The sequence below is a fragment of the Prionailurus bengalensis genome, chromosome A2, assembly GCF_016509475.1.
Source record: "Prionailurus bengalensis isolate Pbe53 chromosome A2, Fcat_Pben_1.1_paternal_pri, whole genome shotgun sequence".
NCBI lineage: Eukaryota > Metazoa > Chordata > Mammalia > Carnivora > Felidae > Prionailurus > Prionailurus bengalensis.
Window position 1 is genome coordinate 138059532 of NC_057348.1, and position 20367 is coordinate 138079898.

Consider the following 20367-nt stretch of genomic DNA (forward strand, 5'->3'; position numbering starts at 1 on the left):
CCATATTATAGAAATAACAGTATCCATTTCATTAGAATTGTGGAGAGGACGACATTGATTAATTCATGTAAAACTTTTCATGTAAAAAACATTCACATAAACCTCTACAACATCTGTAAGCACCTGAGAAATGTTAACTACTTTAACATCAGCATCTTTGTCATTATTATGATTCCAGTCCTCCGTGTCACCTTTGCATCATAAGGTTCTTTCCAGCCTCTCATCACAATTCTCTGTGACTCATCCTGCCTCAAGTAGCGACCAAATTACTTAGTTCTTTGTCAACTTGCTTTATGGGCACTCAAACAGCCTAATGGAATGCATAAATGGTTTTCAAAATGGGTTCCTAAAAGTCTTTGAGGTTCCATGAATATGCTATCCCACCCTCCCCAAACACACAGTCCAGGGACCACCCAGAGTCACACAAGTTGGAGACAGGGGGAAGACTAGTCATTCTTAAATTGTTGTGTAATGGGACATCATTCTAAGATTGTGGTTTTAAAAAAGGATTCTGAGATTTTTTTTTTTTAAGTTCAAAATACCTCCTCCGTCCTTTAAGCTATGGGTTTCATATAAAGTAAGTCCTTGAATTTATGTTTAAACTATTGTCCAAATGTCTTAAATGACAAAGTAAGATTCCAAACCCTTCTACAATTCTCCTCACTATATACGAAAGGAGAGAAAAGTAAGGTAATGGGCATGTTTCCCTTCTCTGAGTGTAATTTATTTTCTGCAGCATTTTCTGTTTTCCAATCATGGACCTGAAGAATCCATGAAGCCAAGAGTTATCTAACACATCAACACAGGTTGTTCCTGTGAAATTCAAAGCTTTAGTTCAGTTTTGCACTACGATTCTGTTTTAATTGGCTTGGGATGGGATCCGGTCGAGCCCTGGCGTGCGGGAGTGGCTCCTGACAGCCACTTGTGCTCATCTCTCCCCTCTCTGCATTCAGGGACACCACTCTGGTGGCCTGAAATCCACGATGCTGCAAGTATTCAACCCATGGAGATCTTCAAATGCTACAAATCAGGACTTTTTTCTCCTCAGATATCTGGCGTAGCAACACACCATTAAAACTTTTTTTTTAAGTTCCCTACAAGAAATTAATGCACAGCTAATACTGAATCCTACTGCAAAGAAGGGCATATATCCAATCAATTAATTCTTCCAAAATCTGAGATGTCTGCAATTACATGTTAGCAGCCTCACTACCTAGTGCCACTAACAAGCAATATTTTATACATGCAACGTGCTTCAAAAAAAAGCTGTGTGTGTGTGTGTGTGTGTGTGTGTGTGTGTGTGTATGTGTGTGTATATATATATATATATGTGTGTGTGTATATATATATATATATATATGTGTGTGTGTGTGTGTGTGTATATATATATATATGCTATAGTTTAAATTGACTCAAATTTTTAATGTTAAAAGAGAGTTGACTAATTTTTTGAATTAAAAGTTTAATCATAGATTTTAGAATCATAGATTTTGCGTGCTGAAGGGAATTTGAGAAGTCACCTAGTCCAACTCTTTCAGAATCAAAACAAAACAAAACAAAAGCCACTAAGATTATGGAAACGAAGACTCATTTTTATCCACTAACCTCTGTAAAGGCGGTGCTGGGATTTTAATATCTGTCTGCTACTTCATCACCTGAATTTCCACATAGGTTTTTTGACAGGTTTGTTTTTAAAAAAGGAAGAGAGAGAGAAACAAAGTTTTGTCATGTCTTCTTCATTCTAGTCCCAAGGAGCCTGTTTGGGTGGTAATAAGGCTCATGACACAAGAAAAAAACTCGTACTTTCAAATAAAAATGTCAACACCTAGCCTGAGTGAAATAATTAAATAGCATCCATATTTCCATACCTCATCATTTGAGGACAACAAATACTTGTGCTGAAGTCATCCCCCATGGAAAGAACGCTTCCTTTCTCACAGGATGTTAAACAATTACCACAGATTAGAGTACTGCTATCACGGTTCCCTAAGCACGTAATCTTGTACACTGATGAAAAAATAATGCAGTCCTGGTTGGTCTTTTTACCCATAATAAAGAGAAGATATAAACACCATACCCATGCAAGAAGTAACAGATTTCTTTTCACTGTTCCACAGTATCCTAACATCCCCACAATGATAAGGAAACAGCAAACAGCAATCATGACTGGATGAACCACAGGAAAATAAGTCAAGATGACAGCCTCCTCTACCCTGAAAGAAGAACAATAATGCCACGTTATACATAAAATAGAACCAAAATGCACCCAAGACATAGGACAAGACACAACTGAGATTCGTGTTAATAATCCTTTAAATCATCATGTCTCAAAGCTGATGACTGTATCGCTATTTTCAAAATCACTGCACTACCACTGACTTGCCTGCTTGTCTTATTTTTGTTATGTTTTGTTTAGTTTTTTATACAAGTGGTAGCACTTCTACCTCCACTCATTTAAAACATAAGATAGGGGTCCCCAGGGGCACTTGGTTGGCTCAGTCAGTTAAGCATCTGACTCTTGATCTCAGCTCAGGTCTTGATCTCAGGGTAATGAGTTCAAGTCTTGCGCTCGGTTCTATAGTGGGCATGAAGCCTACTTAAAAAAAAAAAAAAAGAGGTCCCCAATAAGAAGTCAATCTATTATTTGCTCTGAAGCTTTAGCTTGAGGAAAACACACAGGCCCCACTGAGAAGAATCTCTCTCCTCTTCTCTGATCTGGAAATCCACATGCAGCACTTTCTCTGCTCAGCAACTAATCTTTCCCCCCAATGTGAAACACTGCTATGTAAAAGGAAATTAATCTATATTAAAAGAAAGAGGAAGGAAGATGATTTTTGCTAGAAAACTTTATTGCTATGAAAAAAATCATTAACTAGAACCATACTAGTAAGAGTAATAATAACAACAAATTAGACATTACTGTATACTGAGCTCCACTTTGTTTAGGACTTCACAAAATCTATCTCAGTTAATCCTTCTGACATTTCAGAGTGGTATACGCGACAGTCCCCATTCAGAGATGAAGAAATGGAGACTGGGAGAGGTTAAGTAACTTGCTTTTTGTGACGTTACTGGATCAACCTTTTGAAATTTGAGAAGACAATGGCAATGCTGAGTTTGGTTTTCCTTAGCTGAGGGATATGAAGGTAGGAAGGTGTTGGCAGTGATTTGCCTACAGGAAAATAGCCACGCTGTCCTTTTCATGCAAATGTGACACAGCTGACCCACTCTCCAGAGGACAGCAAACTGATATTAGCATACCCAGAAGTTTTCTCTGGGACAAGTGGCATACCTTAATGAGAATGCTAGAAGATGTAACAAAGTTTATTGATTGTGGAAGAGTACTACCGTCTAAACAGGGGCAAAGTTACTTAGAAACTAGGGTCTACGAAAACCTGATGAAAGAAATCAATCATTAATTATAAAGCTTACCTTGTTTCTGCAGTTAACGTCAGAACATTATTTAGGTAGTCCCTCATCCAAGCAGAAACTGCCAACACACTGATGGACATTAACTGGAAAGAAAAAAAAACCAAATTGGTTACCAAGGATTTATGCAACATTCTCTGCAAGATTAACAATTTTAAAAATTAAGGATTTTTTGTTACACAACCATTATGCTTTTTCCCCTACATGGCTGATTCTGGGTTCAAGACAGGATTTGCACAGGCAGGATAAAGAGGCCACTGGATGACTAAACTATCAGATGTACAAGATGAGCCTAAAACACGTCATATGCAATAGCAAGGAAGCAATGAAATCCATACGACTGATATTGCCAAGAAAGTCACAGGAGCTAACTTGAAAGGGCTTCCATTAGCTAAAGTCGAACAATTGGAGCACCAAAATAATAATAATAATAATAATAATAATAATAATAATAATAATGATAATGATAAATGCAACGCTTTGAAATATCACATGCTAAAATCTATGAATTCATATAATACTTAAAACTCACCTGTCACCTTTGTAAGGATGGTGGATACTCATTATTCAGAAAACTGGTAAGAATTAAACATTTATCCTACCTTTCCTGTACAAAGGAAAGAACTGAAGACTTCATGAAAGTTCTTATAGAAGAATTTCTGCTAATACATGCAGAAAGCATAATAGAGTATCACTATTTAACAACCTCACTGAAATAATGGATCTCTAGGCAAAGATCCTCAGCAACTGCCCAAATCATCAGGTTAGTAGTTCTCAGTCCTGTCTGTACATCAAAATCACTTAAGACTCTTAAAAAAAAAAAAAAAAAAGTACTGAGCCCAGAACCACCCTGGAAAAATTCTTGAAAGTGGGGCGGAGGCACGAGAAATGTGTAAGGTTCCACAAATGTTCTAATATGTAGTTAGGAGTGCAAACTGTGACACGTGAAAGGCTAGCTTCTAGAAAGAAGAAATCAAGTGGAAGAAAAAAATGCCATACCCCACTGCTTAGTTTTAGTGCTATAAAGAAAAGACAATGTGTCCCCCAACGTGATACAATCGGAAGCACACAGAGATGACTTTGAAGTATTTTTACCGAAAAGTCAACCTGAATCTAACCCAGCCTCCACCTCTAATTATCAGTTTATAGGAAATACAGGGACTAGATTTAAATTTGTTAAACACCACCATGGGGATGCAATCAGCAAAATTGAGAATATGAGAAATTTCACAGGACAAATGATCCAATTTCTTCAATTAAAAAAAACTGGCCAAGTGGAAAAAAAGAAGGAAGGAGAAACTATTATAAATTAAAAGAAATTTAAGGGATTACCCAATGCAATATGTTGACCTGATCCTGATTCAAACAAAACAATCACAGAGAGACATCCATGAGATGGCTGGGGATATTTTCACTGACTGGATATTTGAAAATGTTAAGAGATTATTGTTTTAGATATGACAGTGGTATGAAGATTTTTTAAAGGATCCTTATCTTTTAGAGATATATGCTGAATAGTTAAATAAATAATCATAATGCATAGGATTTAGTTGGGAAGTGGAGATTATGTTGACAATTGGGTAATAGGTAATTAAGGATTACTTATATTGTGTTTTCGACTTTTGTCTATATTTTAAATTGTCCACAGGTTTTTTTTTTAAAGTAACTATATAGAACATGTTCAAAACGAGTCTTCCTAGGAAAAGTCTTCAGCTTTTCAAAAAGTTGAAGGTTAACCCCTAACCCTCTCCTATTTAGATGGATTTATTTTTCTAAAGTGTGCCTTCTACTTATGTTCTTAAGCACCATATAGTGAAAATTAATTTAATTTGATTTTTAATAATTTCTGTCATCTTAGTGAACATCGATTACCATTATGCATCATAGATTTAGCTTTAAATTCATTAAATAATGAATATACAAGACAGGAATGAGTCTGTACTGACTGAGTCAAGCAGTGGTCATGAAAATGCTTTCTGGATAAAGGCTCAAAGGCAAACAGAACATGTAGAGCTCTATGACCTCTGGTACAGGGAAGTATGGGTACCTGCTCGGAAAATCAGGTAGTGAATTTGCTCATTCTTCATTCAGTGACTGAATACTGAAGTGACTGAATACATTCAGTGACTGAACACTGACTCAATACCTACTATCTGCCTCATACTATTTGTGCTAGATTTAGAGACCCCACAATAAATAAGAGATGCGAGATCCCAGCCTTTGTGAAGCTTCTTGTGGGACACAAGGAATAAACAGATACAGCAGATAATAAAGACTATAAAGAGTACCATGAAGCACAGAAAAATGAAGTAATCTGTTCAAGGTCTTACAGGTTCTCAGTGGCAGAACCAAGATTCAAATTCAGGCCATTGGTCTTTGGAACTTAAGGCTTAGTCACCAACTGCCTTCCAAATTTAGAAATGACCATATCAGGGCACCCGGGTGGCTCAGTGGGTTCAGCGTCCAATAGGCTCAGGTCATGATCTCACGGTTCTTGAGTTCCAGCCTGAGGCTGCTTCAGATTCTCTGTCTCCTTCTCTCTCTCTGCCCCTTCCTTACTGGTGTGTGTGCACATGTGTGCGCTCACTCTCTCTCTCTCTCTCAAAAATAAATAAACATTTAAAAAATGAATGTATCTATTTCCACAGTGAGGAGACTAGCCTGCACAGCATGCAGGGATCTTTTTTTTTAAAGGGAGGGATAACATGGGGGTCAGTCTGTACTTGACAGGCTAAGTCTGAATGTCTTAACTATATCCTTTGGGGAATAGAGTCTCAGGAGTCATGGCCTAAAACAGATTATGAATCCTGGGACCACAGCTCAGCAAAGAATGAGGCTAGTTATTACTATCCTCTTTTCTGTTAGGAATAAAAAGACTGTAAAAGTAAAAACTAATAAAAGTTACCCCGTGGGTCAGCCACAGTTTATTAATCATGCTTCTAGCTTCTGTGAATTTGATGCTTAAACATCTGTTCTACATGTTCAAGCCAGACACACCTTGGTCGGAACAAACTGATAATGTGCCTGAGCCACCTTGCCTTGGCCTCCTGCCCTCCACCACCCTTGAGAAGAGGTCTTCTCCCAGGTTCACACTTGTCATTTTCAAATAAAAACCAACCATTCCAGACCCCACACCCCAAACACCTCTTTTGTTGCTCTCTCTCTCACTCTGGGCCACTCTACACCTGCCATAAACATGCCAAGGTCCAGGTGCCAGACAACCAGGGACAGCCCCTATACTCCAGAGGCTGCTGAAATTAGAGTAGCCAATCCAGACCCTACTTACTTTGTCTTGCCCATTTCTTCTTGATGTAGCCACAATGAAAGTACTTGCCCAGTCCCTTTCTCTCTGCCTTGTGATGGACCCCAGTACTTCCCCCTTGGCCCTCGTGATGAGGCATGTACTCTCTCTCTCAGGATCTGTAAGTATAATAAACTATCTTTTCAGTGGTAGTCATCTGATCTTTTGACTTCTCCATAGCTAAATAATAATAGAACCTATTAAAACACACAGGGCTAGCAGGGCACCATGGACTACTTGATCATATCTAAGGCTGCATGCTCTTCCTCTACTTGACTTGTATGTGGCCTTTTAAATACCTTGTAAATTTCACGGGAGCCAGAAAATTCTATTAATGTGATAGTTTATTTACATCAAATTCTTGTGCAATTACAAATAATTCTCTCCTCTCTTTATCATTCTTTAAAGTAATAACTGATCTTGGTTTCTCCATCTTCGAATTTCTTACTGGCTGTTTAGCCAATTTTCGGTATCTAAGCTCTGAGACAGGTGTCAATAAATTATCAGATTCTTCATTTTGGTATAGTGTATCATCAGTGGTTGTCATCATACACATTCTTCCATTTATAACAAAAAATGTGTATATCTTTTAAGTGGCATATTCCAAAACATTTCTAACAGGGTAGATTTGGTTAAGTGCATGGGTTTTGAAGTAATTCTTCCATTCAAAAATACATATTGATCAACTGCTCTTGGCCAGGTCCTTTGTGATGTGGTAGAGACACATGGATGGGCAGGAAAAGGCATCATCTCTATTCTGTGGTGAAATTTACTAAGAGAACACACCTTAATCAACCCATCAAAGACATAAATGTGTAGCTGCAAACTGTAATAAATTCTGGGAAGGAATAATACTGGTTGCTATAAGAATCCTATTTGTAGTGCCTGACCTATTCCATGGAGTCAAAGGGACTTCTCTCAGAAAGCTGAGATCTCAAGGAGAATTACACAAGTTCATTACAGAAAGAGCAGTTGGAAAGTACATTCCAGCCAGAAGGAACAGCGAAGATCCCAGGATGGAAGGCTGCACGACATGTTGAAGGAAGGGAAACTGGCATGTGGTAAGAATGGAAAGCCAAGCAGGGACCAAAATACATGGTCTCAGAGGCCATTTAAGGCACATAGTCTTGGCCATAATGGCTATAAGAAGCCATTGAATCAAAAAGCTTTGGTTTGAATTCCACCTGTGCTCCTTTTCAGTTATATGACTTTGGGTGTCACTGAATCTTTCCTAAGCCTATTTCCTCACATACAAACTGTTAGGAAAATAAGACCGACTTCACAGAGGATTTATGCAATGAAAAGACAGACTAGGATTCTTATATATATTACCTACTACTATCTCAAGTCACTTTTGACTCAGGGCTTTCTCTTAATCTTTCTCAGTCAGCTTAAGAGAAAAGGCAACGCCTAGATGAGTTCAGAAATGGAATCTTCAGATATTTGAAGGTCTAGCACACGGATGAGGAAGAAAGCTCTGTGATATAGCTATCTATTGCATTGCATGGCCATTCTCAGTTTTGACATCTCTGAGAAGGTACTCATTTCCATTCCTCTCGAAACCTGCATGTCCCTCCCACTGTGTTTCCTATCTCAGTAAATGGTATAATCAACGCTTCAATCACATAAACTGGCAACTGGGCAGACAGCCTGAACCTCTCCCTCTTCCTCAGTTCTCCATCTAATTATTTTCAAGTCCTACAGATAGTTCCTGCACCACGGCTGGTGAATTCCTTCCTCCTTCCTGCCACTTCTGGCTAGTTCACGGCCTCAATCTCTTGCCAGGTAATTACAATCACCTTCTAATGAACTTTCCAGCTCACAGAGTCCACCTCATACTCACCCTTCAGTTAGCTTTAGGAAACACAGATTGAGTTCTTCTGCTTATACAGCTCCCACAGCTTCCCTGAGGGGGGCCTTCCCAGCTCTGGCTTCCACTACCCCCAACTCTTTCCTAGAAAGTCAAGTTTAAACGCTTCAGCAGGGCACAGAGGCCCTCTTCAGTCACCTTTAAAGGATCTCTTCAATCCGTTCCCTGCCTGCTCCTTCCCACACACATTCTGTACTCAGATACAAAAAGCTGCCTGTACTTCTCCAGCAATGCACCATGCAGATCCCCCCAAGCCTCTATGTCTTTGCCCATGAAGTTCCCTCCCAATGCACCCTGCCCCAGCCTTCCCAACCTCCCCAGCAGAGCAACTCAACCTTACCCTTTGAGACCAGCTCAAACAGCTAGCATATAAAGATGTTCTCCCAACTCCCTCCTTACCCTCTGGGGCAGGCTTCACAGAGCAATTATCTATTGTTTCCTATTTTCACCCACCCATCTCATTCCACAGACCACTGCCTAGAGCCCAACCACACAGCAGAGTACCAGGCCCAGCAGTGAGGCCCAACAGATATTAGATGAAATGAATGCGACAATGATTAAACTAAAGGGAGGCAATTTCAACTTGCTAGATGAGCTAAGCAAAATTAGGAGATGCTTCAAGAAGAACTAAGCTTTCTACCACTGGAAGTTTTCCAGTAGAGAGATGCCTGCTGAATTACAAGATCAAAGATTTATGTATCAGGTCAGAAGCTGGTTTAAGTGTTCTCAAGCGTCCTTTAAACTACAAGCTTCTACTTGACTCTACTGTTCTTTTGCACAGTAGTTACCCAAGCATTGCAGCTGTGCCCAGAACATTAGTCAAAATAAATAATATCAATACAAAGCCCTATCTTATGGCGAACAAGCAACTCTGAGAATAAAACTGCTTTTTATTATGACATTATTTCTAGCTGCATTAAATGTCTGGAAACAGTTTCATTCTCAAAGAGTGATTTTACTCACTGGGGTTGAGAAAATCATAGCAGTGAACAACACAGAGTGCATGCTGTAGCAAGGAACAAAGCTAAAAGGAGATGAGGTCACCTCAATACAAATCGTGCTATTAAATCTACAAGCACAAATAGTGCAAGCAATTCAGGACCCCTTCCTAATAACAGCATTTTCTACTAGGTTTCCAAATAAAAATAAAATAATTCTTCAACTGTCATTCATTATGATTAAATTCCTAGGAGCACTATAATTATCATATGTAACTAGGCATATAGCTCCTTACATTTTCTCCAATATTGCAAAATATCATTTGTAGTTGAAGAAAATGCTTAGAAAATAACCCAAATATTACTCTAGAGAAATATGCTTGATCTACTACTTAGCAGGACATTTGCCACATTCTGTCTTGAAAAACATTTAGAAAATGCTAGCTCTCAACAAATACTTGTACATATGAAATTTGCTATTGCTGGAGATATATTCTGGGTTTGTTCAAATCTAATTATGTAAAAATAAGTATTGAATCAAATTGTTTTCTCAATCAGAATTTTACATGTATGCAGAGTCCCTAAACTTATTATGAAATGTATGCCTTTGGTTTCCACCAAATAATAAGGGCCTAGTCATAAGACAGACTTTCTAATTCCTTCAACTGTCTGCCATCCATAATCTATAGTCTCATTTAAGAGAGCAGTTCAAGGCACTCTTGCAGAAGTTTAAGGCTGACAGATGTTTAAAACCATCTACCTTAACTTTACTTTTTATGTCAAATCTGGTAGCAAAGAGCAGAATGCAGGAGAGAGATGGGGAATTTAGTTATAGTTCTATCTCTGCAGAGAACTTGGACAAGTAATTCAAACTTCTGGAACCTTTGTTTATCCTGAAAATGGAGAATTGAACTAGGTGCTTTTAAAATTCCCTTTGTCTTGGGGCGTCTGGGTGGCTCAGCCAGTGGGTTAAGTGTCCAACTTCAGCTCAGGTCATAATCTCACGGTTTGTGGATTCAAGTTCCGCGTTGGGCTCTGTGCTGACAGCTCGGAGCCTGGGGCCTGCTTCGGATTCTGTGTCTCCTTTCCCTCTGCCCCTCACCTGCTTGCACTCTGTCTCTCTCTCTCTCTCTCTCTCTCAAACATAAATAAACACTAATTTTTTTTTAATTGCCTTAGTCTTAAAAAAAGGTTTGAAATAGTTATTTACTGAAACATGAAGTTAAATCAAGTCTTGATTATTTGGATGCTGGCAGGCCAAGGTCAGTACTATTCTGCTCTGCCACAAGGACATGTCCCGAAAAATCCCCCACACCCCTCTCCAAAGCGTGGTCCTTATGAACCATGCGATGGCTCATCTTTGCTCAGTTGGGGCCACACTGTATGAAAAACATGTACCAGCTTTGCCCCTGAGACTAAAGCTTATTTAATATTTATTTTTAAAAAGAACTAACGTTTGTCGGAAAGCTCTCCCCTAGTCACTAGAATTAAAGAAAACTTCAAGGACTTTCAGAGTATAAAGTTAGGGGTAACAATTTAAAAAGTTGTATTTTTATATGACTACATAAATGCCACGTGAATACAAATGTCTACTTGCCAAGAATCTCTGTAGGGTCTGCCATGGGTCAAACACCTAAGGTTCACTACATATGGCCAAGGAAAAAGAAACAGGACATTAACCTTCTGTTATTTCATTTGCCCTGCATATATCCCAAAAGTATGAACTGGATTCCCTGTCCACTTTTAAGGCTTTCTTTTATAAGTTTCTTTTCTTAGTTCACTAGAGTAGTTCCTCTCTGTTGCTACTATCTTTAGTAATGGTAGGTGAAAAACAATGGCTCTTATCTGCCAGTGAGAAATGGGGCTTAAAAACTACAGATGGGAAATTATATTTTTAGAAAATAATAAGCAAACATACTTGATAAATGTTAAGTGCTCACCAACTTCAAGAACTTCCAAAGACAACCATATTTATCCATAGTTGTAATAGCAGAAAATTATCATCTATGAATGGCAAGCATTCATATCATAAAGCCACAGAAGTTGTCTTTAAAATGGAGGAAAGCTTTCATTTACTCAAATAATATGCCATTTAAATAGTAAAAGTGGGATAAAACTGAAGTGAAAATAGCTCATTTCCTTGCTCCTTTGTGGCCAGAATGTGAATCATGGTTTCAAAAGAGCTCTTGGGGCAGTTCACCCACGTGCACCGTGTCCCATGTGACCTCTCCCATTACAAACCCACAACACTCATGACAAACCTAGAAGGTCCAATATCTGTGTGCCAGCTCCCCTACAGCTATACGGGGACTGCGCTTCTTCAGAATGTGGAAGCGCCACTCAACAGATGACACATCAAAGTCACTGGATCCATGGCAATGGAGAGAAGCAGTGCATTTGTGATCTTGCATTGTTTCCTCTTAGGCATATCTCTGCCTCACATTTAGAAAAATACTCAGGATGTACTTTAAAAACACACACACAAAGCACTCTGATTTCCAACTCTCAGAACAGCAAAGCAAAATTCTATACGTCCTCAGTTAAGATTTTAGTTTTCTTTTCCCTAAAATCCTTCTGGATACAGAAGGAAAGATGGTAGCAACATAGTAGAAATAGGGAAGGTGGGGCGTGGGGGGACTATTTAAAATGTAAAATGAGGAGTAAAAGGCTTCAGCTTTGAGCCCAGAGGTAAAGAGGGCAGGTTTCTCAATCCTGCAAAACTAGAGGCAAGAATAATCCCCTCTCCATACTCAGGATGTGAAGTGTGATGTAAGAAGTTGCGCTCATATGCTACACTGGTTTGTTCTGCTTCTAATCTCAATGAGCACTGAACACAAGGACTAAAGCCTTGCTCCTCAATACGTGAAGCCCCTGCCACACTCAATCAGACTCTGTATTCTAACAAGACACCGGGGGGATTCGTAGGCACACGCAGGTGAGAAACGCTGCTCTGGAGGACTTGTTAGGAGTTGGATAGCTTATCCCTTCCTACTGAGGGTGTTTACCTCTCCACTGCAGATACATTCACCCCCATTTCCAGTCCTACAACTTCTATCACACTTGGAGAAGAAGTTTGAACTTTGAGTCCCTGTTCTGCCACTCACTAGCAAGTTACTGAACTTCTCTGAACAACCTCTCTCTACCCAAAAAAAGAAACAAACAATTTTCCAAAGCCGTTGTGAGAATTAGATGAGACAGTAGTGCAAGAATGCCCAGGAATGTGCCCAGCACAAGGCTGAAAACTACATCTGACTCAGTAAGAAAACACAAGATCTGCAAACATTGTTTTAGCATTGAAAGAATAATGCCGATTCTCCCAAAGTTGATATACATCGCATACAATTCCAACAAAAATCCCAACAGATAATTTTAATTATATCAAATAAGCTTAAAGTCCACTGGGAAAAAGAAACCCTGACTAAAACAAGAAAGGCAGGTGCTTTGAAAGAACAGAAGAACAGAAGAAAGAGTATATAAAATCTTATTTAAAACAGCCTATAAAAATTTGTTGAACTGTTGTATAGTAACAGCATAAATGAAATCAATGGACAAACAATAAGACAAACCTAAATGGTAAATATGACATACTTACTGAATATGAATTAAAAAATGAAATAACATATATGAAATATATACGTGTCTAAAGAAAATGATGCTCATGCTCATTGGAGAAGAGAGGAAATAAAAAACAAAGCAACAGTAAAATAACACTTTAAACCTTTCAAACCGACAAAAATTTCAAAGTGCCCTAACACCAACAAGATGGCAATAAATATTTGTGTGCATACAATGGGGTGTATCGGTGTTCTTCTTTCTAGGGAACAAATTCCCCGGGCAGGATTTCTGGGTCAAGGAAATGTAGTAGTGGTAGCAGTATTAATCCCAGGAATAACAATTGCTGCTATTACCACCACAGGGGTTCCTTTGAGTGAGCACTCCACCTCCTGATAATCTACTTGAGCGTCATTACTGTAGTAACAGCGGTAACAAACACAAGTACTACTACCTACTGTTACTGCCACCACATAGATAGCACATTTAGGCACCACTGTTCAAACCCCTTGTGTACATTAACTCTAATCCTCAGGACAACGCTAGACAAGAGGAACTATCGTTCCTATTTCACAGGCTAGGAGACTGAAGCACTAAATGTGACTGGCAAACGGAAGAAGAACTGTATAAAGATTAGCTCTTTTGTTGTCGTCTGTATCGCATATCCTCCCACAAAGCAATCCCACTCCTGCCACTTGAACCCGCATGAGAAAAAAACCATTTTAACAAAAAAATATTGTGAATATACCTATGAATGTCCACGAATGGGTATATGCGGACAGGTATGAGTAAATACATCTTTGTACAAAATTTTAAAAGATACAGAGGTTAACACGAATTATTTTGTTGGAGGGGAAGTTGGCAGAAGAAGAGGGCTGGAGAAAGGGGGAAGGGATCTCAATAAATAAATAAAATACACCCACATAAAATGAGAAGGATTAGGTACAAGATAACAGCAAAGACATGGCATTTTACATTTTGGGGGGCTAGAAAGAGCCCTGGAGGAATTTAAGAAATAGGTTTTTTGAAGCCAATTCAGTAGTCGGAAGAGCAATATTTTTGTTCAATGATTGAGGTTTTTTTCCTCCTACATAATACAGATTGTTAAGAAAATTTCCAAATCATTGTTCTTTGGACAACAACAAAAGTCCTAGTAATTTCAAGACTGAGAACACAGTAATCATTCACGTAAAGGCACTCTCCGGGAGCGAGAAAGCTGAGTTCTGCTACAGGAACTGTCACCATCAGGCCACCTGACCTCTGACCAGTCACTAACCTACACTTAGTTTTCTCATTCACAAAGTAAGGAAGTTCAACCAAGTCATCTTTAAATTCCCTTTTAGTTATAAAAGTGTGATGATTCTATAATTAAAAAGCATAAAGTAGAAAAGTGAAAAACCAGTAAATTGAAGTGATAATTACCACACATTTAAAAAAAAAAAACCACAAAGTTCAAAATCTTAGTAACTTTATAGCTAAGTAGGTGATTTAATGATCCATTGAAAAAACGTACATATTTAGAATTAACATCTGCAATGAGATCAATTAGTGATTTTACGTTCCCAAGTGGTGAATTTAACTATGCAATGATTTTTAATTCTCATGTAGAAAAAAAAAAAAGTTGCCAATTTAGATATCTTTTCAGATTACTCACGGAAGGAAGGCTTAATTTGTCACTTCAAAATGGAGCCACCCGTAGGGACTAGTTGAAACCAAAATGTCATCCTCTAGAGACCACTTGCCCTAGCCTTATGAAAGGAGGCTCGTCGATGCCAGCCAGCCATGTAAAATTTCTAACAGAAAATTTTGAATATAAGTTATTAATAGAATACAAAATTGGCAAAAATGTACTTGCTTAAGGATGACAACTTCTTGAAGCAACATTAAAAGTTTTAATTTTTATATTTTCCTCATAAATTTTATAAATAATAATGTGATTTATTAATAACACTTAATGAAAACTTATGCCTGGGCGCAAAGCATAGAAAGTCACTAGCTCATACAGCATAAAGATTTCCATGAGCTTGTTAAATTTTATGTATTTTATTTCCTTAAATGGTTATGGGATTTTCCAAAAGCATACACAAAATTCCTTAAAACTTTGCCAACTTAGAAATAGTTACATGAAAACCACCTTTTCAGCCTGGATGGAATCTCTACCGGTAGAAAAATCTACCCAGTCTTTCGATAGGCTATCTATCTATGTATGAATTCTCACGAAAACATAGTAAGACTGCTTTACGCCAACCAGATTTTTTATAGGCTAGGATGACGTAAGGAAAGCTTGGACAGTTATCTGAAATTCCTGAAAACAAGCAGTTCCCTAAGTAGTGTGCCATAATTTTCTTATCTACAAGCACAAGCACGTGCATTTATTTATATCCCTAGCTTAACTTCAAGTCTAATTTTACTGCCACCAGTATCCAGGCGTCGATTTCTTTTTTCTAATTACAAATGGCACTTCAGCTAGATCAAAGGCATTTTAAGGTCAAAATGGACTTCTCTGAAAAATAGAGGGTGTGATCCTCTGCAATTAATTAATGTTTAGCCATGCCCTTTGGCGCATTAGGTGGTGGCTGGAGGAGACCGAGTCCAGCCGTCCCCACCTGTTGGTGCAGTGGAACTGTTTGACTTACCCAAAAGAGCAGATTGAGGGCATAGAGAAGGCAGCGCAGGCACTTCACGGAATCTTCTCTGGCCATTGTGAGCCCCGTCTGGGAGAAGCCCCATCCTTTCACCACATCATCCTACTCTCACCGGCAAAGTAGCTGCGGTCTGCAGGGGGCGGGGAGAACAGGGCACTTCTCAGCACCGCGCTCCTCGCCCCCGCCCCCCCGCCCCGCAGCCCACCCCTCCTCTGCAGCTCTCAGCTGGGTCCCGAGTCCGGCCCGAAGCCTAGGTCATTTGAGACATCGCTTCATCGAAAATCATTTGTTAAAGTTGTAACTGTAACCTCAACTCCCCTAAAGTTCCAAACCGGCTTCAGATAACACCTGCTGAGAAGAGAAAAGATTGACTCCCGGATGAATGAAGGCACACAGTAAACTCCCGTTCTCGGGGGACGCGCGGCGGTGTCCTCTGCATTCTGATGAGACGCTCTGGAAAACGTCCCTCAGTCCGCGCCCCTCCCCGGGGGGGACAGCTCAGCTCGGAACCGTCCCGAAGGTTGGAAACCGCACTACCCCCGGGAGACGTCACCGGCGCCGCCGGCGAGTCCGCGGGTGCGAGCGTCCCCCGCATTAGGACAGCTCCCTGGCCCCCCAGCTCTCCGCACCCCCCACCCCACCCAGCCGCGCGAGTGTGAACAGGGGGCACTGGGGGGGGGGGCGAGGCGCTGAGCTGGGATTCCGCCCCGCGACTAGGGTTTCTCGGGGAGAACGTGAGAAATGGTGCTCCGGCCCGGAATGATGGATTAGCCGGGGGCGGGGGCGGGGAGGGGCGCGGGGGAATTAGGGCCGGTGCAGCTGTGCAGACGCCGGGTTAGTCACTCACGGCCCCCTCCCCCGGCCGCGGCCGCGACCCCGCGCCGCCGGAGCAGCACAAAGCCGAGCGCGGTCCCCCGCCCCGCCACCGCGTCCGCGCGCCCCCGGCAGGGCGCGGGTGGGGGGTGGGGGAGCGCCGGCGGCGGGGGAGCCCCACCGCCAGCCTCTAAGTAGTTTAGCACACAGCGCCGGGGACAGCCGCCGGCGGGCTGGCGGGACGGCCGGCTGGGGAGACGGGAGACGTGCGGCCACTCACCGTCGGCGCTGGGCTCCGCGCCCCACTCCCGCCGGGGGACGGTCGCGGACGCACTGCGGGGGCTCATCGGGGCAGGGACGCTCCTCCCGGAGAGCCAGAGGGCTGCATTGGCTCAAGGAGGAGACGCTTCCTTCTCTTCCTCTCCCCCGCCGCCGCCGTCGCCGCCTCCTGGGAAAAAGAAAAAAAAAAAAAAAAAAAGAGTCCTGGGCAGCAGTTGCTGGAAAGTCTCTGTTAAGCCACCTCCCAGCGCCTCTGTCCCTCCCAAGTCCTCGCCAAGTCCGGACGAGGCAGCGGCGGCAGCCAGGGCCAGCTGCACAAACTCTCAGCGCATGCTCCGGCCGCTGGCTGCCCGGGTTGGATCCGAGTGGGTGTTTCTTGTCCCTTCACCCGGCGTGAGCCCCTCGAAGGGACGCCTCACCTCTATGAGACGCGGCCCAGAAAGAGAGAAAACCTATGCACTGCGGGGAAGTCCGCGCAGTAACCCCCTTTAAAATGGTGGTGTCCGAGGAGGGGAGGCTGGGTTATAACCATAGGGAAACAGGCTTTTATTATATGAAAATATTTGTGTTTGAGAAGGGGGGGCGAAGGAGTGGCCCAACCCAATTCCTGCAATGAGAAACTAGTTTTCACAACCTTTCTGGAACCACCTCCTGTGATTTGTCACTAACATGGTGCCCTATGATCCTTCTTATTGCTTTGTTGCCCTCCTGATTTAAAATTTAAAAAATAAAAATAAAAATAAAAATAAAATTGACAAAAATAAAAAGACTTCTTTCCAACTTCCATGGTGCACTGACAGCATTTATGTAAACACCAGAGTAAACGTGTCCGGATCTGATATCCAGAATAGAAAGAAAGAACATTTTTAACTCTTTCACAAGTAACCCAAAGGTTCCAAAATTTTCTCCCAATAAGATTGTCTGAGTTTTAACCGGGTGTTTTATCTTTTTATTTACTTTTTTAATGTTTTTATTTATTGTTGAGACAGAGAGAAACAGAGCATGAGCAGGGGAGGGGCAGAGAGACAGGGAGACACAGAATCTGAAGCAGGATCCAGGCTCTGAGCTGTCAGCACAGAGCCCGATGCGGGGCTTGAACCCATGGACTGTGAGATCATGACCTGAGCTGAAGTGGGATGCTTAACCCACTGAGCCACCCAGGAGCCCCTGGGTGATTTATCTTGAATTGTGTGCAGAGTAACGGGTCTTTAAATTTGTTTTTAAACTAGAAATTCAGGAAGTATTAAAGTAATAATAGGAGACTATCTTTCCAAAGTACCTTTCCTTTGGGAAGTAAGAAGTTTCACACTTAAAAAAAAAAAAATCACTCAATCATAGTTTCCATATAAAACGTTGATGTTTTGTGCCCCATGATAGTTCACATTTCTATGATTACTTTTGTGCACATTGTGTGGCAAATAAAACTAGACTAACAAATACAAACTCCATGAAACACAAGCAACATTTTGGGGAAAACCTCATAAAGGAAATCCTCCTTAAATTTCTTTAGGGGAAAAAGAAGAAGTTTGCAGTGCTGTGTCTATCATCTCCTGTCTGGAGTCAGTAGCCACATGACCAGAGTGACGATGAGGCACATGCTCTCATTTGGGTAGCAGTAAAATCAAGACTAAAAGAGAAGCTGAGAGTTCCAGGTTAGGGTCAGGAAAATTCTTGGTAAGCAAGTCACTAAACCAAATGTAAGGTAGCAAGCCCAAAAGAGCACAAAATAGCCATGCACATAAAAGACCAAGAAAAACATGCAGTAGTCCATCAGATGACTCTACTCTGGCAATAAAGTATCTCCTGGAATCGTGGATAAGAGGAAAGAAACCTATTTTTTTATCCTCTAGCAGTTTCTGTGCAAATCAGGATGGACCCCAGTCCTCAGCAGGGGACTACTGAGAATCTTGCCATCTGAACACTGTTGGTGTCACACGTTCCTGGGAGAGGCAGAACCATCCCCACGTTGAGGGGCGTCTATGACTGCCATTATAACTAACAAAAAGGAGTGCAAAGAATTCCCATGTCACTGAACACAGCTCCCCCTCTATTTTGAGAAAGTAGTAAGGTTGCCTTTTCATAATTCATAAACTTTTAAGGGCCTAGAATAATAAAATTTTGGAGGACAGTGCCTTAGAAGTATATACACCCCACCTCCTTTTGATAAATAAGGAATATGGAACCAAGAGAAGGAAACTGCTTAGTGTTACACCTCAGGCTAAATCAAATTCCAAACTACAATCCAGAATCATAATTTTTGAGCACGCTGGTTCAGCGATTCTCAAAAGTGCTGTACCTTTGAATCAGTTGGAGAGCTTTGAAAAAATCCTTAATGCTTAAGCCTTATCCCATACCAATTAAATCAGAATCTCTGCAGATGTGGCCTAAGCATCTAGACTTTTCAAAGTTCCCAAGTTAATTTTACTCTGCAGTCAAGTTTGAAAACCATTGCGACTAGTGATTTACAGATGCCTGAAAACCAGCAAAGGAGTCTCTTCAGGTTTCGTTGGACCAAATCCCTCATCTGTGAGCTGATAAATTGGGGTTAATATCCCCATTTTTCAAGTTAGGTAGAAAACAGAGCTGCTATAATATTCCTGGTAAATGGTCATCAGTCTGGGAGTCAATACTTCAGGAGAGGAGTCCTCAATACCTTTGAGGCATTGCAGTACTAGGCAGTTCTGACTGTTTAAACCTGACCCCACCTCCCTTTATCTTATATCCCTCAACTTTAGTTCTGCTTTGTAGTGTCCACAGCATGAGCAGTCCTCCCATCTGGCAGCCGTCAGCTTCTTAAGGGCAGCGGCTCTTCCCTCCTTCTCCAAATATTTTCTTCATCAGGATTATAGGAGCACGGTAAGACTGGACATCACAGCTGCCATTCTGTGGGCTCTATATTTTTCTCTGTGAGAATAACTTCTTTTGTGCACGAAAAGGAAGATAGAAAAAGTATCAAAATGGCATGATGACTTGAATACAGAATAACCCATTAGAAAGATTGTATGGTCTATGCATTGCCCATGAGGTAGGAACCCAATTCCGTGGCCATTTATGCTCATTGTATACCTTTTGGGTGTGTGGAATGCACTGTGCCACATGCTGAAGATACTAAAAAAGAGATGGGTCTCTATCCTCCAAGGAAAGGCAAAATTATTCTTCTTAGTTTAGGTACTAATAACAGCTATAATTTATGAACAATCTAATATGTGCCAGTTTCAGAGTCAGGAGTAAAACTCAGCTAGGGGCAGCTAGGTGGCTCAGTCTGTTAAGCATCCGACTTTCAACTTCCGCCCAGGTTATGATTTCACAGTGCATTAGTTAGAGCCCCACATTGGGCTCTCTGCTGTCAGCACAGAGCCTGCTTCAGATCCTCTGTTTCCCTCTTTCTTTGCCCCTCTCCCAGTTGCGCGCACCCCTGTGTGTGTGTGTGTGTGCGCGCGTGCTTGTGCTCGCGCTCTCTCTCTCTCTCTCTCTCTCTCTCTCTCTCTCTCTCTCAAAAAAAAGAAACACAAGTATTTAAAAAGAATTTTAACAGCACCT

The 20367-nt window shown here is 41.1% G+C and overlaps 1 protein-coding gene across 3 annotated transcripts in view; it reads right to left on the bottom strand.

The window, feature by feature from the left end:
• TSPAN12 (tetraspanin 12) overlaps nucleotides 1-16942 on the bottom strand; it is a 64887-nt gene extending 47945 nt beyond the window's left edge. Inside the window, exons 1-4 of one of the 3 annotated variants that reach the window (XM_043589336.1) lie at nucleotides 16829-16942; nucleotides 15727-15865; nucleotides 3433-3515; nucleotides 2078-2213 (exon numbers count right to left, since the gene is read on the bottom strand). In XM_043589336.1, the coding sequence (XP_043445271.1) occupies nucleotides 2078-2213; nucleotides 3433-3515; nucleotides 15727-15792 (285 nt within the window). In that variant the 5' untranslated portion in view covers nucleotides 15793-15865; nucleotides 16829-16942. Of the gene's footprint in view, nucleotides 1-2077; nucleotides 2214-3432; nucleotides 3516-15726; nucleotides 15866-16053; nucleotides 16198-16828 lie in introns of those variants that run through there. The other 2 variants (XM_043589337.1, XM_043589338.1) reach the window with 2 other exon arrangements.
• Between the last annotated feature and the right edge of the window lie 3425 nt (nucleotides 16943-20367).